Here is a 24071-nt window from a genome sequence, read left to right on the forward strand (position 1 = left end):
CCATGCATGTTACATATCACATGGTAGAAAGGGCATTCACTTCCAAATAGACTGATTTTAGCAATATCTGAAATACTTCTTTCTTAAGCTGTCTGCCAGTTAAAGCTAGTACCATAATGAGAAGTACTCGACCACTAATACCACTTTTTTTTTTTTTTCTTTTTTGCCCCGGCGTGGGGGGGACGGACTGAGTCAGATTACAACAGTGGCCAGAATTCAAACTAAGAAAGTAAGTCTTTTAGAAATTAAGAATGGCTTAAATAGAGGGAAATGCAGGCATGTAAGGATCCCAGGGAGCAGATAGGGTGGAAAGCTGTGATTTTTATCTATGATTTTATCTATCTGTGTCACTGGGCTGCATGCTGGGATTGGTTTCTCGCATCGACTGTGTTTTATACCATGTAAAAACAAAACACTGGAGAGAACAAGGTAAAGGACCTGGATAGATGTTGGCTCATTTGCAGTACTTTCTTAACCACCTTAGGAAACAGATGCTAGTCGTATCACAATTTGTACTATATAAGCTTATGTCTGTAGTACCAACACCCTTCATGTAATGCAAGTGTTTGCTGTCTCTTTGGTGTGCCCAGAGACTGTGTTGCTTAAGGCATTCTAATTAAAACCTGCAAGTTCATGACATCTAATCACAACTGGATTCTTCATATCCAGGACATTCAAAACAGCAGAGGTGTAATGCAGCAAACTCGGAACAGTTCATATTAAAACAGTTTTCTTTTTCAGACTGCCAAGTCTACTATAAGTTTTTTTTTTTTTCTTTTTTAGTAACTTCATACTTAACACAAGAAGTCTACAGAAAGGGAGGAATTGTTGCCCATAAATCCGAGATGGAAAGCAAACTTTCATCTCAGTATGACTGGCTAAAATTTATTTAATATCACTTCATTTTCTAAAAGGAGAATTAAAAGATAGCCTTAAATCATTCCTTATTTCAGTAATCAGGTTACCGGCTTGCAGCAAACTCAGTAATTTGCCAAATAACTTTTTGCAACGGACACATTAAGAAACATGGCTTCTGGCTGAAGAAAATGAAGCACTGGTGCTGTAGACCTTAAATGAATGTCTGTAGCAGCAGATCAAGCAAGCAGATGTAAAGCCCTGACACACTGACCATATACAGAAATCCACATCTGACTAGACTGCCCAGAAAAGGGCTAGTTTAGTTGTGTATCTAATCAATTTTTTTCAAGTTAAGTGTGCAAATAGAAGTATGTTAGCATGATTATACTACCTGAGCTGATTTTTAGATTGGGAGAAACACATATATAGTATAAAATGCAGTTTCCAGATCACATGATTCATATAAAACAAACCAAATCACCTGTTACTGTCTGTACTGCAAAGGGCAAATTATCTGCCGCTGAGTTCACATGTTAATGTGGTAAGGGTTTGCTGAGATTTCTTTGGAACTAGTTGCATAACAAAGGCATAATCAAATTACTTTATCATTTAAAAGTAAGTTTACTTGCTTAATTAGTCCTGTCCTACTTTAGAATAGACTACTTACAATCTTTAACTAATGAGCTTTCAGTATATCACTTGTGCAAGACAACCCACATTTACAAACTGGAAATTGCAATTGCAAAAGCAAAGCTAAATCCACAGAGGCGTATCCAGAGCCTGCATATTTATGTCTCCTATTGATTAAAACAAAGATACTGGGGGGGTGGGGAGAACAAGCAAACATGTCTGCCTTTGCCTGCCTTAATATCGAAAAAGTGAGGAACATGAGCAATCAATTACTGTTTTAACCTTCATCTGTGAATTCTGAAAGAACTTGTTCTGAGGGTTTTCACAGGACAGAGAAAAAGTTTAATTTCCCATTGTTACACACACAGAAAGCCATTTTTAGTGTCAGCTACTGCATCTCCCCTGCTTCTTCTGGCCCAGACATTGTAATGGAAGCAAAGGCTGTGCCACGGGAAGAAAGAAATACAGCCACTTGCAACTTCGGGATATGATTTAAAAGTCTCCTTAGAAATACTAAAAGACACAAAGAAAGAAAATGGACATGTTTCTTCATGCTCATTCACTGTACACTTACACAGTTGAGGTACCTCAGAAACATTGAAGATCTGGTCTGATTTACAGACAGACTTTGTTTCTTAAGCCTGCTTTTTCTCTAGATCAGTAAACAGCCATATATTTTTTTAAGTTTAAATAAGGTTCTGCTTAGAATTCCTTAGTTGTATTTATCAATTTTTTTACTTCTGTTTAAATCTAGTGAGAAGCATATACTTCACTCACACAGTGCAAGATTCACAAAGCATTCCTAGTTCTGGCCTGAAAAATCACCAGATTTCTTTCATCAGAAAGCAACATCCTGTTGTTTACATGGCTTTGAACAAACATACTTTTTTTTTTTTTTTTTTTTTTTTTTTAATAATTACTGCATAGTCTAGTTCTATGAAGGACAGCCTCGGTATTTTAGCTTCCAGCAAATTTTTACTGTTAATATAAATACAAAGAATTAATACAGTTATTTGCTCAAATGAAGCATTACAGGAAGGACAAAGCATTTGCTTGGACACTAGCATTTGAATGCAAAAATGTCAGTTTGCCAAGAAAATTTTACAGCTTTAAAACTTCAGAGACCCATGCAGTGAAGACCATACCATTTCAGAGGAAGAAAGAATGGCATGTCTTACCTCAAAAAGCAAAATGCTGACAGCTAATGAGGATAAGGAGAACACAGGAAAGGAATTTGATTCTTCCAAAATCTGGGCAATGGTGTTGAAATGCACACACGAGAGTGAGCTTGTATTACAGTCAAGTACAGTTGAATGCTGCTTAGAAGCAAAGCTGCAGAGCAACACCTATGGATGCCCTAGAAATTATCTGCAAGGAAAGCAGTAAGATTAAATAGATGCAAGTTGGAGACAGCAGACACCATGGAGAGTGGACTGAGGGAGCAGCGAAGAGCTTGAGGACAGCACCAGGGTTAACAACAAAATACTCCTCCTTCCCAGCACAGCTTCTCACAGCCAACTTTCTGGGCTATCGGTGGAAAGAGAAAGAAACAAATCCACACAGCATTTTCGAAAGCTTGGATGTCACCTTAGTTGTAACAGCAGGCAAATAACCTGTTTATGCTTATTCAGGGATCATCAGCTGATCTGTGTCCTGGCCTCCTATTTTGGAGGGCCAGAAGTGGTGGTGAGAAGCAACAACAAAGCTCCCCCAAGTGACTAAACTTCTCATCCTCAGCACCAGAAGAACAAGATGAAACAGAAGGAATAAGGCTTAATCAAAACAAACACAGAAACCACAGAAACACAATTTGCCTTGGAAAAAAAAAAAATCTCCAGATACTTACACAATATATAGGAAGCTGCCTTTGACTGCTGAACAGCCTAGCAGCACAACATGCAAACTGGCCAAAAACTGTGATCAAGAAGCAAGTGCATTGTGCAGTTGTTCCCTGTAAGTAAGTCTGCCTGCCAGTTTTTCAGAGCATCACAACTTTGAGTATCAAAGATTTTTTAAGGTCTTCTTTGGTAGCTTAGCCTGCTCCCACACACTGTGCTTAGAAGAGAGGATAATACTTACAAAGAAGTTAGCCTGTTTTACATACTAACATTGAGCAATTTACTCACTGAGAACATAAACTGATTTTCTGTACTACAGTGAATCAGCTCTGAATTGCATTAATTGTATATGGGACAACCTCTCTTGGTCTAATTTGTTTTGCAAAGTATGTCAGTAGTGAGGCTGTCCCTGTTGGGTATTACATGTTTAAGGTAACTCCAGTCAGTAGGCTTGCTCAGTGTTTCCCACTACTAGAGTCTTGGTTTTCTTTTAACCTTGCTAAACTTTCTCCATTAGGCAGATAGATACCCAACACAGAAAAAGTTATCCCTAGACTTTTCCCTTTTAATATTTCAGTGAAAATGGTTCATCTCTTTGAGAAAGATAGAAAGAAAAATAAATTTTAACCTATAGTAAAACAAGAGATTATAAAGACTGTGTTGTGGCAAAGTGCTGAAATGCCATCTTTTTTAAATAATAAATTTAGTTCTAGTAGCTGGAGTTGTCAGAATTAGGCATTGTCCCGATCCAATATTGGGGGGGGTTTCGTTACGATCCCAAGGACGAGATTAAGATGCTAAAACTGGTCAAATATCATACAACCTTTTAACTTTATTTTCCATGAAGTGGGGAGAAAAGGTGGGGGAAGGCGAAGGGGGGGGAGAGAGGGGGAGAGGGGGAGATCACCACCCGTGGATCCAGCGGCGTCCCGTTGGTCCTCTTCGCCCTGGGTGTAAATTTTAGCGATGCGCGTGCAGTAATTACAACTCGAGCAGGGTCCGACCCTAGGTTCCCGCTGAAAAGTTCGGAGCCAAATCAAGGCAAATTAAATAAATAAATTGTAATGACACGTGTGCGGTAGTTACAGCTCGAGTTGGGTGCCTCCGAAGAGGGACCCCGAACAAAGAAATCCCTGGGCAATTATAGCTTTTTCAAATTAAGTTTCCCACCCCTCACGTGGTAGTTCAGACCAATAGTAATATTTAGGTCTGGGGTCTCCTGCTCCTTACTGGGTCTCCTCACTGTCCCTAGGTAGGCCGTTTACTGTGGCCGTTTCCGCTGACAGGTGTGTCTCCATTCTTGGGTCCAGCCATCGTCTCTCCAGGTCCTGACAAAGAGGTGGTAACTCCAGCAATTAGCACTGTTTCAGCAGTGCACAGGAATGCAAATTGCTGGTAACTCCCTTATCGTTCCCGCCTGCACCAGCTCTGGGGCCCTTTCTCACCAAACTAGGGAGTGCGGCCTAAGGCTTCAGCAAATTTAGCCACTCATGCCAAGCACGTTTTATAGAAGTTGTGCTAAAAACGGCAATAATTTACAGTCCAGGTCCCAAAGTCTCTGCCCGATTGTGGTCTGGTTCAGTGCAGGCTCGGTGTGTCCTGGGTGCTGGCAGGGAGACCGTTTCGGGGGTTGCAGCAGCTTTAGTCCTGTTTCCGCTGGGGACAGGTGGCTTGTTCGGGGTTATGGTTTGCTTGCACCTTATGTACCAAGAAATGTTTAAGGCAAAAGTTCACTCATCTGTCCGCCACACCACCCCGTGACTTAGACATTAATTGATACGTTTCCTTCCTGAAGTCTTCATAGCCTTCGTCCACAGTGGTGATATGAGATAGAGAGAGATCAGAAGGAAATATAGAAAAGGTAGAACAAGTCGCGGGAAGAGTAAAAGGAATGATATAGGTTCGGGTAAAAGGTGCTTAACAGTGATTAAACAGAGGTGTTGCTCAGTGTAAGCTCATGCTTTAACAATTTTAACAACATTTAACTTCACAGAACACACATCAAAACTGAGTTAACGAAGGTAAGTGATTGTTACAACTGACACCCCTTAGAAAAAAAATACTAAAAATTAAAAAGATATTATCCCTAGCAATCACTCTTAAAAAATGAAGTTACATTAAAAGAACACTAAGGCTAACCATCCGAAAGTCAACAAAGGTACCAGCATGGCAGTCACTCATTCCCCATTCTCTTTGAATGGGATACGATCTCACTGCATGTTCCCAAACTTCTTTTTGCAGAAATCCCTTGTTTCATTCACTGCACAGGACAGGCTGTGTTCTTGTGATGAATGAGGATGGCATAACAAAGGAGAAAGAATTCTGCTTTATCTCAGTTTTCAAGGCAATAAATGAGATAAGGCTTTACAAGAGAAAGCAGGGTGTTGTAGACCAGGCAGTTAAGTACCAACTGGGAGGACTCAGTTCTCTTCCTATTTCTGCCAGTGCTACAAAGGCAACCCAACAGGTTGTGGTGTTTGGCGAGGACTCAGTCTGTGATCCTCATGGTCATATTTTGGAAGTATCAATCACAGCCACAATTAATGACCGAGGGAGCTATGCTGCAATCACACGGAGTGCTAAGATCCATCCTGAGTGTTTGCCTCTCTCAGTTCAGGCTCTCAAAATTATCCATCAGTCTTGGTTTCGAATTCTGTTCCTCAGAGCTCCATATGCAAAACAGGCACAATATCCTTTCTCTTTCTGGACATTGTTAAGACTACAAAGTAAAGTAATCCAAAAACACAGGTCCAAAGCCCCCAAAAGTTCATTTAGTCGGATGCCAGCATGTCTTCAAGGATCATGGAGTTAGGTAATACAGGGAGAACACCATAGAAAAATGATAAGGAAATGCATCACATTCCCAAACAAGGTTTGGATGGTTCACGAAATAAACTGGGCTCAGGGCCACACTCTGAGTGATGAAAAGTTAGCAGCTTGCAGGTTGAGTAAGGCAGAGACTTTGTGAACAGGACAGCCTGGGGAAAAAGCAGAGATATATGATCATGGTCATTAAGAACCCTTGTGTACAAAGCAGCAAGTGATATACGGGCATTTAACCTTAATCCTGGCCTTATCTCATTTTGGAGTGCCTGGATTGTTTTTTAAAGTGAGGGAGAGTTGGATATAAGTTGGTATGGAGAATACAGAATATAGCTTTTGTGTGCCTTCCAGGAGAAATGCAGAACAGGAGGGGCTGGGCAAAGGGAGGACAAAAAGCAGCTTATGACAGCTCGCATCCTCTCAAGATAAACATCACACCCTCTCAGGAGGCCATTTACACCAACCTCTGCTCTGCCAATAGTCAGGTAAAACATACCATATTTACTCTGGGAAGATTTTGATCATACGGTTGCTTTCCAGAGCAGTGACCCGTTTATTTTCTCATTCGACCTCTGATCTGTCTCCCTTTATTTATTTCTCCCATCTGGGACTGCTCAGTTGACTGCCTGCCTCCTTCTCCTCAAGTAGTTTGCAAGTGCAGCGCAATGCCCATGCCCTTCTAGACAAGCACTCCAGCCGTCCAAACGGCTTTGAAGTGAAGCCAGTAAATTACTTTCCCTTTCCCCATCTCAAGCTCCTGCTCCCGGTGCTGTCTTTGTTACACAACCCTGCAGCAACACAAGAGCAAGAACCGCGTTTCCCACGGCACTCTGTGCCAGGGCTATATGCAGGCAGAAACGCCTGCTCAAACCACGCTTTATTTTTCTCTGCTTGCAATTTTCGCCCTGCGCTGAGTGTGCAGGATTAAGCCCGCAGCCAGCACAGCGTGAGCTCACGCAGAATCGCCTCCCGGCAGCCACCCAAGTAGGCGCCCGGCTGAGCGGTGCCTCCGCCACCGAGATTAACCGCCGCTATGCCCACCGTAAGTGTCCTCGTCCGGCGGCCCCCGTTCTTAGCCACAGCTTGCGCCGGCACGTGCCGTCTCCTGTAGTGGAAATCAGTGTTACCAGCCAGACCATCATGCCACTTAATTTAGAAAGCTATTTTGTATTTTCTTGTCATGTATTTCCACACCCCCATGCACAGGACTGTCATATGAATAACAGCTCTGAGGTTACATGACACTTTCCCTATTCGAAACATGTAAGGAAATCCACAGCTATTATTCATTGTAAACATTTCCCACAGACTAAAACCAACAGGTACCAGTAAGTAGCCTTGCTCCTTTGCATGTTCTAGTGTAACACAATACCAAAGGAGCATACTCAAGAACCACTATATGGAATAAACTCTGTCTACTTAATTTTATCCACCTGAGATTTAAAATCTGCAGCTGAATATATGCAATTTGTCTATACCAATAGTACTTCTCAGTTGTATGTGTCCATCCAACAATTTCTTACTTAATGGAATGAGAAAGGGAAGTAACAGTATTTTCTTCCGTAAGGCATGAAACAGATCCCTGCTATCATAAATTACGGGCAAAAGCAGAGCTAACCTCAAATCTGCTGTTTTTATAGAGTCATCTGTTCCTGCAGTTTCTAAACTGCAGTCTCCTACTAGTCTGAACTTTTAATGTACTTTGAGCCATAAATCCTTCTACAGCTAATAAAATCTGAGTTTCCAATTCCGGTATTGAGTATTCCTCAGAGGCACTACCTTTCTTGTAGCGAGGCTTTCATACTCTACTCCCACAATTCATTCCATGCAGACAAATTCCTGCACCTTTGGGGACATCCAGGGACAGAGGCGCCCTATATGCTGGGCAAATTGGAAAATCAGAGTTCCAATAAAGAACAACAATGGCAAAAGTACAAGGTATGTTACAACACTACCAACAACACTTAAGTCACATCACTACAAAACCCATACCACTAACTACCACTGCTCACATCTAAGAAAATATATGGAAAACACACATGGATTTGAGGAGTAATATGATGACTGTAATACTAACAAAATTAAGCATTTTAATCCTGGACTGTACAGTGTTTTGTAGCCTTATTTTGATGTTGTTTATAAACTCAAATGTCTCATCTATAAAAGGAAATAGTAGCATTCATAATTTTATATTCTAGAGGAATATAGTGAAAAATTGCTTTTAGCAATTTCAGTCCTTTGAAGACCTAAATCACCTACAAAGATTAAAAAGCAGAAGTGTAAAAATTAGTAAAGACATTAATTTTATTTTCTTCCCTGCAAGATGTTCAAGTTTCCAGGTTTGCTCGGCTATGAAAACTTCTAAGCACTAATTATGTAAATTATCACCTAAGCTAAATTTTTGTTTTGCAACCAAAAAGCTAATTATGATGACACTTCTGGCCTTCTAAAGTCATGATAGTGAAAACACTAACCAGAGATTGCAGTCACTTAAAATTTCAGTCCTTGTCTGTTCTAGGTGTATTCTACTGAGCAATAAGATTTGTAGCTTTATTTATGATGCAGTGTGTATAAGGCTGAATTCATTCAGTTGCTAATGAGATTCTGGGAGTCACTTGCTCCAGCTGGGTGTTAATTAGGGCTTATCACAGATAGGTCTAGCTGGGAGATACTGGGAAATACTTAAGCTTTTTGTGCAGCTACTGCAAGCCCTTAGAAAAAGGGTGATTCTGCTGCAGTTTCAACCTGAAGTTTTCTGCATATACAAGGGAGGTAATGGTAAGGTTTTTAACTTAGTTGCAAGTGATGTGATTATTTTAATATCTACTTTTATAAATCCTTCCATTTTAGTGCTTTTAATGTGTAAGAGCTGATCAGAATATAGTGAGGCACCTAGTTCATCTCTTCAGGCAGCTCAGGTAGTATGTTAATTAAGCAGCTGGCTCCAGAAAACCTTGCAGAACTCGCTCTCTGTGATGATGCCTGTTAATTTGAAATTCTACTTTTGATAGTTGACTACTAACATGACAGAAAAACTCTGTGTAGGTTTCCCAAAACAAAGAGATGGTCCAAAAGGTGGTTCCCACTCCTGTTTATGGAGAAGTTGAAGGGCTGTATTCTTTCTCCTTAATAAAGATTATAGTGGCTTCCATATTAACTACAAACAGAAGGACCTCTCTTGCATCTAAGTTACTGTGTAGTAATCTTAAAGATAAACAATGTATTAAAAAATATAGCTCCTACTGTAATAAAAACAAGTACTTTAAAAACAGCCAAAGATGAAAGCTAGACCATGATTTGTAAAATATCTTGTCAATACTATCATTTGGAAAAAAAGAAAAATCCACAGGGGTAGCAAAATACCTTTCTCCTTAATGGAAACTGCAGCTCAGCTCTGGAGCAGATTCCTGCTTAAAGCCACTTTGTCTCTGCAAGGAGCAGCTGCTGCTGCTACTTCTTCCTTCTCTTCTTCCTCTTGATAATGGTGGCCTCAAAGTTCCTCTTAAAGGAGAATTGCTACCTGTGAACTGAAAACTACACAGCAGCTTTTAAAGATCTGCAGTTCTCCTGAGCTGCGAGAGTACTACAGATCATACTCTTCAGACTCAGTGATTATAAAACTGGGAGATCTAGCAAAGTGGAATGGAGAAATGCAACCTCAGATGTATTGAAACACTGTAGAGAATGCTTTTTTTACTTTTGTTTGAAATAGGTTTTACTGTAGAATACGTATGCTATGTTCTCTTGTTACTTAAAGTAACACTTCTTGATGGGTTTGTGTTTTCCATGCATGCTCTCTAGTCATGGTAAATTCAGCCATTTTTAGTAAAAGAAAGCCATTTCCTTCTACATTCAATCAAAGCTGTGCATACCTAAATTTCCACTGCAAATGGCCAGTGGTTCTTGTGGATTTGTTTCCTTGAAATGAAAAAAGCTTTCCACTCTACTCTTGGGATACATTCACAACATTTACACTACCTAGGGAGTGTTGTTCCCCCCTCCGCCCCCTTTTCTTTTTGCTGACTAGTTTACATGGTTGTGAGACTGACCTGAGAAAAGCTTTTAACATCAAGGTGTTCAGAAGCACTTCAGTGCAATCCAAACTTCCAGTACTTCAGAAATACTGCTTGCTTTAGAGACCAAACCTGAGATAAGGAGTCATCCAAAGAATACAAGGGCCAACAGCCTATTCCAGTGCTTCCCCCACCCTTCCTGTGGGAAATCTAGGATTGGATTTCTCTATGCACCAGGGCTCTGCTCCTACTGCAGCTGAGGCTGCTCCAGGAGCAAGGCCAGCCACAGCCTCCCCTGGAGCGATGACACATTTGGTGTGTCCTTGTTCAGTGCTTGCTGCTCTTCCTTGACTTCAGCTCTCTGCCAGGATTACCAGAGCATGCAGGATAACTAGTCCCTCTCCCATCAAAGGGGCACAGTTTCCCTCTCTTAGGCCCTGCCAAGATCTCCCCCAAATAGTAATGTGGTGCTATTACCTCCCCAGTTTCTAGCTGTCTTCTTTAGCCCCAGATCAGTAGGCCTGTGTTTGGTTTAGGTAACCAAAAGAGAGTGCTTCCCCTGTCAGGTGCAAATGTACTTACAGATGAACTACTGTGCTGCTGCAAAATACTTTTTGTCTGTTTTAACTGAGACTTGAAGGTCACCAGGAAGCTTCATGTAGCAATGAAACACAAGTGGCAGGGCATGAGCAAGGTGCCCCTCATCAGTGGATGCCAATGCCAGTAATGCCAATGCAACTGTGCCATAAAATGCCTTCCCACCACCCACCCACCTTCTCATCCAGTGGCTCCACCATCACTGCTGGGCTGTGCTCATCCCTAACATTGCATGGCACACTGCAAAGCAATCTGGCTAGAGCCTGCTGTGTCAAATACTACTGCAGGAAATTACAGCAAGTGAATTGGGATGCAGCTTCACTGAAACTTCTCTAAGAAATGATTTCTTCTCCTTCCACTCCTTTTATTAATAAGGAACAGTAATGACAGTTGAATTAGAGTATAATAATCACATTCCAGTTAATGGGCTTAGGAACTGGTTAGTGTCAAAGGCCCTATTTCTACAAGATAGAAGGGTACCAAAGAGCAAAATGTTCTGCTACAAATGTTCCCTGGTGGTTTTGTGCGGTGGCATGAGCAGGCTCAGCCCCAGGCATTCTGTGCTGAGTGAGGACAGTGTCGGACAAGATGCAGTATCCTGTGCTCTGACAGTTGGACCTTTATCTGACTTCAGCAATGAGTAGAAAAAACCCAAACAGCAAGCTAAGAGGTGCTCAAATACCTCTCATGGCTTTGCCACAAAAGGAGAAAGTCTCCTGCACTTCACACTGTTTGTGAATTAACCTAAAGATTTTGTGCTTTTATGCCCTGTGCTGTAATTTCTAGTTCATGTAGTGTTTACTTCAGCTCTTACTTGGCTAGTTGTGAAAGAAAACAGCTAATTTGGGTAGACCTTGACATGAAAGTTAACTACACTGCCCTCAGTAAAGAGGAGTTATGAACTTGTCTTAACCCACTCTTCCTCAATAATTTCTGTGGTTCTTTATACAAGAGAGGGCCTCAACATTTCAGGTATAATCATTATACCTGAACATCAGGTAACCTTTGCTATCTGCATATTCCACCCCATTGCCAGGTGCAGATTAACAATTTTATATTAATCTGTTCAGTGAGGATTATTACAGAAGAGCAGCAAAGTAAATAAGCTGCTTTATATAAACTTTTGAGCTCTAAGATAAAGACTCACCGCAGCCTGCCTCCGTTTTTTATGTGGTACTAATACTTCTCTTACAGCACTTCAGCTCCTGATGGAAGAACAAAGTGTTATTACTGAGGTCCCAGCAGCCTTAAAGCGTCTAGCCAAATACATGGTGCGTGGTTTCTATGGAATAGAGTACTCACTGGCCCTTGATGTGTTGATCCGCTACCCCTGTGTCAAAGAAGATGACTTGTTACAGTTGCTCAAGTATGAACGCAAGCAATTGCGTACCATCCTCAACACACTCAAAGCAGACAAGTTTGTCAAGTTGCGTATGCGAGTTGAAACAGGGCCTAATGGGAAGAGCACAAGGCACAATTACTATTACATCAATTACAAGGTGCTCGTGGATGTCATAAAATATAAACTGGATCATGTACGCCGGAAGATAGAAGCAGATGAGCGGGATTCAACTACCAGGTCTTCTTTTAAATGTCCATCTTGCTCCAGCACTTACACAGACCTGGAAGTCAACCAGCTGTTTGATGTATTTACAGGTATGTTTGGTTATATTGCTTACTTCCTCTTATCTTGAGGAATAACTTGAACAGCATGGAGGCAGTTCCTGTGCAAACTTTGCAATAAGAGCATGTTAGTTAGGATATACCTCTTGTTTGCTGGTGGGACAAGGGCATGGACTGGGATAAGAAGCTGGGAGGTAAGGGTAAGAGGAAAAAGCTGTGTTTGTAAAACAGGCTGAGCAAGAGGAGGCATGATCTGGAATTTAAGAGCTGGGGTTGAGACTCAGATCCTGGCCTCAGCTTTGCTATGAACAAGCCACTAACCTGGGGTAAGATTACTTACCAAGTCCCGTGTGTTCCATTTCCTCATATGGAAATGAGAACACACTACTCATTTTAATCCTATGTTTTGAGTTTGTTAGTTAATCCATATCCATCTTCAACTCTTCTGATGGAAGATACTATGCTTAATAAAACTCTGCACCCACCTACTGTAATAAAAATAATGCAACTCAGCAGCAGAGGAATGGTTTCTGTCACTCCTGTACTAATCTGGAAACACAGAAGTTCTGACATCTCCCAAGGCCACACAACAAAACCATAGCAGAGAGGACACCAGAACTCAGGAGTTTCTCTTCTCAAAGACTGAAGTAACTAAATAGAGTATGGTATAAAAATGAATTAAAATGGCATCACATATTACTGGAATATATTATTCTAAGTGCAGTTACTATGTTAACACCTGGGTCATGATATCTGGAAAAGAGGTCTGAGCCAGGAAGAATGAACAATACTTTATATGATAATCTTGAAACTGCAAGGTGAAGCTATTGAACTGTCAGTCAGTAAAACCATCTCTCTGTACTTTAATAATTGATTTTTTCTAGTAAAACACATGCTTTAACTCTTCCCTTGACACAAATGTAGGCTTTACTATAGCCTTTGACTCTAAATGAGTCTTTTTGAACTTCAAAAGAATCATTTACAGATGCTATCTATGCTTGCAAATGTCTTCTCTTTTCTTACACTTGCCTTTAACCTGAGTTCTTTGAATGATATGAACAAATGGATATTGAGTCTAGAGAACTCAGTTAGAACTTGTTGATAATTGTCCAGGCTGTGGATTTCTTAACAAGTTATTGCTAAGCTTTTCCTTCCCTTACACGGGAATTTCCAATTTGGATAATGTTGCAGAGACTTTCCGCTGCACTTACTGCAACACTGAAGTAGAGGAGGATGCCTCAGCACTTCCCAAACGAGATGCTCGAACTTTGCTAGCAAGATTCAATGAGCAGATTGAACCTATCTTTCTGCTCTTGCGTGAGACTGAAGATATTGTTCTGCCGTATGACTTGCTGGAGCCCCAGCCTACAGAAATCCCAGAATTATCAGAAAGGTATAAATATAACTCTAGAACTCTAGATCAATACAGCTCCCACCCCCAAAAACTTTCCAGTTGTAAAATCTTTCTTAAACACCTAATTTACAGCCCACTTTCTCTTTTTGCTTTGTTCTGTACTGCCTAGTGTATAAGATTGCAAGCTGCTTAATGAAGATGCTTGTATTATGACATTTTAAATCACTGGTTTGCACTTAGGATTTTATTTCTGCTACCTGTTCTGTTTCAAGGAGTATGTAGTTCTCCAGACTTCTGCTCCTTTGGCTAATATTGTTCAAAGGCTTTCCTGTGAGAAAATAATGTTACTCTATCAGTATGCTTCACCCAGGGATGCACTACAGAAGAGAATGTGCAACAACTAATGGTTCAGAATCACTGATCTCTGTGATAGTGGAGATGGTGAAAATTGTTTTAATATGGAGAAGCTGTTAAAGTTAGGCACCTGACCAAACATGCTTTTCTTTGTTGTTTTTTGTTTTGTTTTTGACTGAGGCTTGTATTTAATCTCTCCAAAATGGGTAACATTTCCTTCAGCTTTGATCATAAAGCATGTTCAAGCATGCTGGACTCTAGCATCCGACCTGAAAAATGGGCCAACAGAAGCTCCTCCTTTGGCAATATGTATATCCAAAATTTAGTTATTGATGTCCAAGACTCTGAGCCCAAGAAGAAAACAAAAGAAAAAGTAACTAAAGAACAACCTATTTGGATGTCACAGAGTACTGTGGAAGGAGCAACAGCAGCCACCAACAATACTGCTGGTAAGCTTTAGCAGCAAATACACTTCAGTATGTTTCTTATTGAAAAGGTAGTGGGCTTGGTTTGGAATACACAGTTACTCTTCAGTTCTGCACTAGTAACTGTCAAACCCTAGTGTTTCTGAATACTAGCCTTTAGACTATAAACTATTAGGTATACTTGGTAGTATTCCTAAAGCTCTGAAAAGGTCTCATTCTGACAGTGTATTTAGAGTAACACCTATGTTACTGCAAGATTCTCAAATGCAGGCATTTTAAGGGAATTCTAAAGTGTGGTTAAACATTTATTTGTGTTATGGAGGATGTCTGTGGTTACCATAGTTATGTGGTTACTATCAATACCTCTAACACTTCCTATTCTCTATTAGGAGTACATACTTCTGAAGAAATCAAAGGAAGTGGTAAAGAAACTGTTGCTGACAGTGAAATCATCAAGACTCTTCTGATCCATGAATCCAAGTCATCTTCTGGCACTGAGCATAGGCCCCTTGTCAAAAGCAAGCTTCCTGAATCAGAAAGTGACACTAGTGAATCAGAGGAAGATGCCAAGCATTCAAGAACAGAAGTAATGAAAGTAGCTGGCACCAACTTTGAACAAGAGGAGGAACAGGAAACACTAGATCCCATTTTAATGGTAGCTGGCCAACCTCACTCATACAGTGAAATTAATGAAAAGCCACAACTTGTCTCTCTCATGAGAAATGAAGAGAGAGAAGCTTACATAAAAGTAGGACAAGAAATGTTCCAGTCTGTCTTTGAATAAATGCTGTTACACTGAATATGCAAGCTTGCATAGGATGAGTGAGATTTCCTTTTGAGATAAGTTTAACTTCTGTTCTTCAAAGACTATCATCAGTGAAGGATTAACTTTTGTTTGTACTCCTTGCTGTTATGCAAGATAGCTACAGGTAAAACTCAGTCTTGCTGCTAACTACAGTTCAAAATACTGGCACTGCAGCCAAAGCAGCCTGAAGTTACTGTGGGTTTTCTGTTGTCTTATTGCTTAGATTTAGTGTGAATACTGTGATTAGGTTTGAGGCATGAATCATTCTATGGCTATGATGAGATACAACAATCCAACAAAATAAAGCTTCCAAAGCAATGCCACAATCTATTTTTAAGAAATCAACTACTCTACCTTCCTTGCAGAAGCAACAATTTCTTCTGGTAGCATAAATGAGTTTACTCCTAATATAATTTGGATTCATTCTGTACCACTGCATAGTGAATGACTAACCTGAAAACAGAGAGGTGTTGTACAGGAATTTCCCTTTAAATGAAGAGTTCTTAATAAAATTACATTAGCTATAGAGGAGCATCAGCTTTGTCAGCTTAATTTTCACCCTAGAAATTCTTTTTCCTTATTACTCTGCACATAACTGTTCTGAAATGATGAAGTGAACTGTGCAAATGAAACTCAATTTTGAATGGTTGCAGAAAGGTGTCTATTCCTACTTCAGTGGGTTTTTTTTTCTTCCCAGCATAGAAGGCTTCAGAGCAGGTGTGAGGTACAAAAAAGTCTCATACAACTACTTAATCACCCAAACAGGTGCTTCCCACGCTGCCTTTAGTATGTATGTATTGGACAGCCTGCTCTTCACTCTGGACCAGACAGGTTAGAAAGCAAGCAATTTATCAGGCATAAACCCATGCTTATGACCTTGAATCTCTTATCAAATGAGCTCAAGTATTAAGCTAACTTCACAGACATTCTCTTATATTAGTATGTATTTGATAAGAAGTGGTTTGGTCACATGCCCTCCTGTAATTATTCTAAGCAAAACCCTACCACCACTGAAAATGTTGCCTATGCATATATACACTGTATATACACACATACATATACACACACACACACACACATATATAGTATAGCCCATGCATTACTACAGTAGTGAATTGAACAGTGACAGAAGTAGAAAGTTTTTATGAGTTTTCCCTTCCCCCCTCACCCAAATGAAGAGGTTATTAATAAAAACTAAGAATACAGCTGAACGATATTTCTGTATGAAAATCCTGATCTGATATTTTAGAGTTTCACTACTATTTAATATTTCAAATGGACCTTTTGTAACTAAGATTTCCTGAAATAACAGCAGCTCACAGAGCAGACAGATACTATAGTAAACCAGAAGGAAGAAAGGGAACTTTTTGCATAGAGCTTGTGGGATTGGTGGGTTATATACACTATAATCAGTAAAAAATAAAGATATAAACTTTTAATTAAGAGTTGTCTGAAGTTAGTCTACCTGATTACTGTTGCCTGTTCTTCTCCCCATATCTCTTCCTAACTTCTACAGCTGTCACTCTCTTTACCTTCAACTTCTTCCTCACTTTTAGCATCTTTACTATTCTCACCATCTTCAAATGTAAACAGTTTTTCAGTTCCATCCATGGTATTTGAAACACAGCATTTCTTAAACTCTTTAGTTGCAACTTCAGGATTTATCTGTTTTGTGTTACACCAGGCTGCTTTATTCACTCTGAAGAGGTTACAGCAAGAGTCATCCTTAGTAAAAAAATTTTCTCTTTTAAAGAGCTTGTTTCATCAAACGCCTGCAACAGTGATATCATTCCTGCTGATGTGGCAAGATCAGTATTCATTTTGCTGATGGCATTCTGGTATTTCTCTGGTATTTTTCACCACTTGTGTTTGAATATGTCTAGGATGAACATTCTTCTTTTCCTTAAATGCACACTCAGTCATTTTCCAAATAATGATCAATCAATTCTTCATTAGGTCTAGACATCCATTCTTGGTTTTGACATCTAACACTTATTCCAGCTACGAGCTGTTTCTTGGGAATAATGTTATGCTTTAAGATCACATATTACATCATTTTCATACCATCTGCTAACACAACCAAACATTACCATCACACACATTTTTCATTCCTCAAAGTTATAATGGATTTTATGTGTATTTCTTCAACTGTGTAATTTGATCGCATGTCAAAATACAACAATAGTTCACCAGCACTACCCCTTTATCTCAGTAAATGCTCATAATCTTTACAGCATCCTGTCACACATTGCTGGAACGCAGTTGGTTTCTGGTGATGTCAGAAGATAGATGGTGGCAAAGTTCTTCACTGTAGGTAGGTAAAAAACTGTTACAACCCATCATCCACATACACCAACTATTACTGAATGAACTCTTGCAAGGTAATGCTTTGTGTTACTATTTCTTGAGCTTACAGTTTAATGATGTCTCATATAAACTAGGTTTCTGTTTTGAGCATGCACAAATTCTATAGCTTATTGCTCTGCTTCATGAAAGTATCCTGTTTTGGGTCTACTGAATCATTTGTGGGCCAAATTAGTGATTAAAAGCTTTATTTTTTTCCCCATCATTTTGACAGGTTTGCCTTTGTCCAGTCATATTTTCCCTGCCCTCAAAAGTGTTTTTTCTGCATGCAGTAACATCATGAGTCTACAACTTGAATGGCAACTAACCTGTCTTTATACCTGTAGATACAAATTTGCCCTTACCATCAGACCTCTCATCTCTAATCTACCATTTCACAATTTACTTGTTAGACCCAAGAAGACTCATAAAACTAAAAACACACCAACCAAAAACCCTTAAAAAAATCAGTTATATTCTCTGAACTACATTACACCACACAACCTCAAAAGAATGTGAATAAACAGCAACAGTCAAACTCACTGTCATTTTATTCACACTTTGGGCTTCTTCAGGCATATTTAGCCTTCTTTATCACTAGTCACTAGAGTGCCTCTCACACCCTACAGCCATATTAGCACACTAACCCCAAAGAAAGACAATTCTGAATTTAAGATCCCAGCTTTTTACTTTAAACTACCTGGGGGAGGAGAGGGACTTGTTTTCCTGTAGGGTAAACATAGGCTCTACATTGTAGCAGATATACTGAAGAAGCTATTTCTAGCTCACCTCTATGACTTAACATTTGCAACTGTGATCCCAGCAAGAATACAAAAAAAGTGAAGAAAAAAGTTAATTCTATTTCAAGATTCCTAATCTAGTTTTCTACAACTCTAATTAGGCTTTTGGCATGAGTTCATTAGGTTCTGATTTTAACCAGCTTTATTGGACTTTGTTAAATAGTAATTTTAATCATATTTTCCCATATTTCTTCCTTCCTACATGAAAACCCTTCACAAAGTCAGATATTTGGGGAGCAAATTCCAGTTTTTCATTTGTAGCAATTTCATTTTAATTTCATTTTAATTTCATTTTAATTTCATTTTAATTTCATTTTAATTTCATTTTAATTTCATTTTAATTTCATTTTAATTTGTAGATTTTTTTTGTGCAAAAGCACAGGAAAATTTTAGGATAGGTTTATGCCTTTTCAGTATAAAATAAATACAGGAAAATAGGGATGATTTCTAAAGTCATTTACAAAAAAGGTGGATTTACTTCATTCTAATCAGCACATTTATCTGAGCAAAATTCCATAGGCAATGAACACCAACATTTTTTACATGCCAGTAATACTTATGCTGTCAGACATGTGTAGGTATGTGTACAGGTTGTATTTGTAAAAGATGAAACTTTTGCCCGGCTAAGTTTCTTCTTGTCCTGCAAAAATTAATAGTATTTCTTTGAACTGAAGTAGTAAACAGTTAAACACTAAAAAAAAGATCTGCTAAAATGACAACACTAAAGTGAGTGAACTTCCAACAGTAATATCTGTATACTGTTTTGTAAGCCAGAGGAACATTTTTCAAAAGACAAATTTACAGACAAGTCCAAACTTTATTTAAAACTACAATTTTGAACAATTTTAAAATTACTAAACAAGTCACAATAAAAAATAAAAAAACATTAAGACAGAAGAACAGTGCAGTGAAACTGAAAAGGAGAGGATTCAGTTTCAGCTGTTTAAACTGCCACAGGCAGAAGTTAGCATACCTATCCTAAGGGGCAGTGTGTCAAAAACTAATTTACATTTTTATACACATTTAGAATTCTGGTAAATTAGTGCTGATCTTCTATATGCATTTGTATACACGGAGTATATATATCCAGATATCTGCAGATTATTCTCATGCACTTTGAGCTCCAACAGTTTCTGTAAAATAAGAGTATACTCATTATTGTCTAGCAGCCACAAGGCATCAAATACAGCTCTTGACCACATTCCAACTGTTTATAAGCATCCCTGAAAACATCTTGTTGAAATACTTCATCCTCACCTTTCTTTCACAAGTATTTTGAGCCATGGCTTACTTGAACAGGTACAGTCACTCCATGGGCACAGAAAAGAATATTTAATTTTAAGTATTCAGATTTTGCATGGTATGGCATTCTTAGGCAGCCTGTTCCTATCAGGCATCTGCATCAGTATTCACCAGTTGGATTTGCGCTAGCATAGCTATGACAAGCAGAACGGTGACGGTAAGGAAAGAAACAGAGGGGAAGATGCATCTTCCCTCGCACTCTACTCTGAAAAAGTCATCTGCTGTCACTACATCTGCATAAAGTGTTTTTGCCAGCTTATACTGTTTGGGGGGTTGCCATAGCTATGCTGACAGTAGTAGTAACTGCTGCTATCAGAATACTCAGTTCATGCATTTATACACAGTCTTGCCATACCCCTCCATTAGGGAACTCTACTTGCCTAGAAGTACAGCAGAAGCTGCTAGTACCGTAACGTGTAACAATATCAAGAGTACATGAAAAAACATTATTTTCATTGACCTATATTATCATCAAGTTTTTGTAGCTGCAGAAATACTACTTCATGAAAGTGAGTGGAAATCTTTACTGCTTTAGTGCTCCACACTGAGTTTTTCCAATCTCATGGCATGCTTTGTATCAAAAACTTTCAAAAATAGTTTCATTTTCTTTCCTCCAAAGAAATATCTTACTATCCTGAAGTCTATTGACATTTCTTCCTATTACAAACTTAAACACTGAGCCGTGTGTCAGCAAGTTACATGGAACATAATCAGATCAGTCAGATACTATCAACTGAAGTTTGTAATATGATTAAATTCAAGGTCTTGTAACAAAAAATGAAAACACTACTCCATTATAAGTTCCATAGCCAGTAAGTTATACTATACATTTAAAATGTTAATTTTTACAATTATAATTTATTAGTCACAGAAGCTTCCAACAGAAATAACCAGAAGGGAACAAAAACCAAAATCCCTTCCTATCAATACATCGTTTTCTAACGCAAGATAATGAAAAAGAATACTCGTTCAGCATCACTATAATTTCTTCCTTTAGTCAGAGATAACAAGATATTTAAACTCTAAGCCATCTTAGGTTATCTTCCCAATAGGTATACATGATTTAGAAAATAAAATAATCTTTACCAGGTTCTTTCAGAGTTTGAGCATCTCCTACTAATTCTTGATCTTGAGCTACACCACCATCCAGTAATTCATCACACAAACTGCTGGTTTGGGCCTCTGTTGCCATTTTCTTCATTAGATCTGCCTTTGTAAATACATAAAGTCAAACTCAGAATTCAAGATAATTCTTAAATTGTCTAGATAATTAAGACATTTATAGTGTGTGCTTCCAACCAACAACCCCACAAACAATAAGCAAAATACCTCTGAATACACTGTAAGTTTAAGGGGTAAGTCTTCAACTTTCACAAAGTCATCTTCATCAGATTTTTGACTTACATTTCCAGAGCCAGCTTCCTGTTAATAAAATTAATGACATAAGAAAATAGCACTACTTTGGTTTATTTTCCACTCCAAAACCAGAGTTTTTGACCATTAAATAAGTCCATTGAAAAACAATGCCCATATCAAGTTAAGAGATGAAAACTGAGCAAATCTAGAAACTAGGCATAAGACTGATATAGGAAAAAAAATGCATCATTTCTCTCAAATGCATCATAACTGAAACATACGCACATATTCATTCACTAACACCGGTGACTCTGTATCAGGGCTGCCAGCCATGGAGTTTTCAGAACTTCCAGTAGATGATTTGCTTCCTACACACGCCGTATCTAGTGTTTGCGTTTCATCTACTGGTAAAGATGAGCTTGATTCTTCTGTTTTCATATTTGTTATAAAGGACTCAGGGGTATTGACTGTTAAAGGTGGTGTATTCTCCAAGACATTGAGGTAATGAGGTAAAACAGTAGCCACATCTTGTTCACCTAAAACCACAGTTACATTTTAATTAGGTAGAAATAATAAAAGATTCTGAGCATAACCCAGAAGATTATTTTTACAAATTGTCATTCAAAGCTGCAAATCAGCAATGAAAGTAAATTCAGATCAGCAAAAGTCTCTCAGATCAACATAACTGATAGAAATACAACATCATCTGCTTGCACATAAAGAGTTCCACAGACTTGTAAAGTATCAGTAATTATCACAAGACACAATATCTGATTAAATGTCTGATTTGATATAGCTTAAAAACAAAAATAAACAAAAAGCTCAGCTTCTAGAATTGTATGGTCTAGTGTTAAATACAAAAACAGTAGCTGCAAGAGATAGACGCAGGAAAAGAAGGTCATAACAGTTATATTAGAAGTAACATTCACACCACCTGGCAATGTTTCTGACTTATACAAAAGATTAAGAACTGAGAAGTCATTTCTTGTCAAGTTGTAACTCTTATACAAAAGCCAAGCCAAGCTTCACAGAATAAATTCCTACATTATCTCATCACCTTTCCAGTAGGATGGTGGGTTGCATATTAGTCATGATTTAATACAGTATTACTCACACAAATATATCTTTAAAATATCAAGTTATTTCAATTACCAATAAAAGGTAGTGGTGGGAGAAAGATACTAGACAAATCCAAACATCAAAACATTATAATAGCCTCAAATATCTAGCTACAACTGTGTGCAAATGGCTGCAACAATCACAACTGACATTCATGCTATTGTGAACCATCAAATACATAAGATTATGTTCTCTTTAAAAGGTTTGTTATCTCTATATCAATACTGAAAAATTAAAATCAAATTAATAAAAATAGCCCAGTAAACTGTTACAAGTTTGACCATCTTCCTCTTCATTATGTGTATCACAAAGTCTATGCAAGAAAATTCTCACAGTATGTCAATTTATGAAGGGTTAATCTCTCAATTACTGTGCAAATTTTAATTGGGTTTTACCTTTAACAGATTCTTGTTCAGATGACAAAATCTCACTGTCTTTTGTCTTATTCAATTCTTGGTTAAAAGTCTATTGGGGAAGGAGAAAAGCAGTTAGAACAAGCTCTACTAATCAGTTTCACAACTCATTGTCTAGTTTAGTCTCCTATTCTAGCCAGAAGTACACTGTACACTTGTCCCATGCTTTTATCTGTTAATTTGAAACAAAATTAAAAAGCTTTTATGTTTATTCATTAGCTGGTCATCCATAGTTTAAGAAATTGTTAATAATGATGTGTGTTTTATCCGAGCACTTAATTTCATTTTCACTCTAATAATTCCTAGGTAAACAAACTGATCCCACTGGAAAAAAATCTACTGGTTTCATCTTCAAAGCATGAAATATTCCAATCACATCCTTGCCTAAATGTTAGTAACTTTTGAGTAAACCAGAATTTCAAAAGATTCCTGAAATCAATCCTGTTAATTCTTTGCTCTCCAGTAAATAAGTCTCCAAGACCACGTCACACATATGCAAGAGTTTCTAAGGAAACTAATAATGAAGTGACAATAATAATGAACAACATTTCACCACAGTTCTAGAAAAAGGTATTATGTATATTAATAAAGACAAATCAAAGACATGCTAGAATATGGAATACAAGAGTCAATGGCATCTGCAAAAGAAAGTCCAAGTAGAATTTCATATCAACAAGCACAAAGAAAGAACCAGTTAACGCTTTAAGGCTTGATGCTTTCTTGAAAGTTTATCATCTTTTCTTCTGCAGCTTTTTTAACAATTTCGCTTTCTGATAGGGAATTTATAGCATTTGGGGGGGGGGGGGGAGAGAAGGCATGGTGTAGCTAAACCCCCAAGAAATTTTTTGTAAAGTCATTCTTTATTTAGCTTTCTTTCTCTCTCAACTTTAGAGAATAGAGGTTATACCAGAAAGTTTCTAAAAACAAACAACAATTGTAGTCTAACAGCAACATTAGTTTATTATGTGTTCATTTCAGCATTAACTACACCCATAATAAATTCAGATGGGGAACAAACAGAAGTTTTATTTGTAGCAGCTATTGCTTTCCTATGATTTCTCATATCCTTCCTGTATTTTTATTAGCCTGAAAACAGTGCGATAAGAAAAAATGCAATTTTATATACAAATATTTTTCTAAAAGGTAAGTTATGTAAAGTTATACACTGGCTTGTTTTTCTTCCTGTTTTTAAAACTTTGGTGATACCTGTTGGTTTTCAGTTGTAGTTTCACTACTGGCTTGTAGTGATGTCTGTACATCAACAGGTCCTTCTTCAAATTCTATTTCTTCATCTTCATTCTCATCTTCTCCACTTCCATAATTAGTCAGCGCTTGCGTTTCTGCTTTCGATAAACCTGAAGCAAATCGATGTAAATAAACCTTCAGATTAGATTTACCTATTGAGGTAATCTGTTGGA

The 24071-nt window shown here is 38.3% G+C and overlaps 2 protein-coding genes across 14 annotated transcripts in view; one reads left to right on the forward strand and one right to left on the reverse strand.

Annotated features, from left to right (window-relative positions):
- The first annotated feature begins 53 nt into the window (after positions 1-53).
- On the forward strand, positions 54-16763 carry LOC112985734 (general transcription factor IIE subunit 1-like). Its single transcript, XM_064511081.1, has 5 exons — positions 54-229; positions 11954-12415; positions 13574-13775; positions 14313-14539; positions 14905-16763. Exons 2-5 carry the CDS (start codon positions 11968-11970, stop codon positions 15297-15299), a joined length of 1272 nt encoding a protein of 423 aa, XP_064367151.1. The 5' UTR covers positions 54-229; positions 11954-11967; the 3' UTR covers positions 15300-16763.
- A 2497-nt stretch (positions 16764-19260) lies between these two features.
- The window catches only part of PCM1 (pericentriolar material 1), a 42780-nt gene continuing 37969 nt past the window's right edge, over positions 19261-24071 (reverse strand). For all 13 annotated transcript variants that reach the window (XM_064511080.1, XM_026104582.2, XM_064511079.1 and 10 more), the window contains 6 exons: positions 23860-24008; positions 22636-22705; positions 21407-21657; positions 21095-21187; positions 20852-20975; positions 19261-19596 (listed from right to left, as the gene is read on the reverse strand). In XM_064511080.1, the coding sequence (XP_064367150.1) occupies positions 19571-19596; positions 20852-20975; positions 21095-21187; positions 21407-21657; positions 22636-22705; positions 23860-24008 (713 nt within the window). In that variant the 3' untranslated portion in view covers positions 19261-19570. The remainder of the gene's footprint in view (positions 19597-20851; positions 20976-21094; positions 21188-21406; positions 21658-22635; positions 22706-23859; positions 24009-24071) is intronic.

The sequence above is a fragment of the Dromaius novaehollandiae genome, chromosome 4 (assembly GCF_036370855.1).
Source record: "Dromaius novaehollandiae isolate bDroNov1 chromosome 4, bDroNov1.hap1, whole genome shotgun sequence".
NCBI lineage: Eukaryota > Metazoa > Chordata > Aves > Casuariiformes > Dromaiidae > Dromaius > Dromaius novaehollandiae.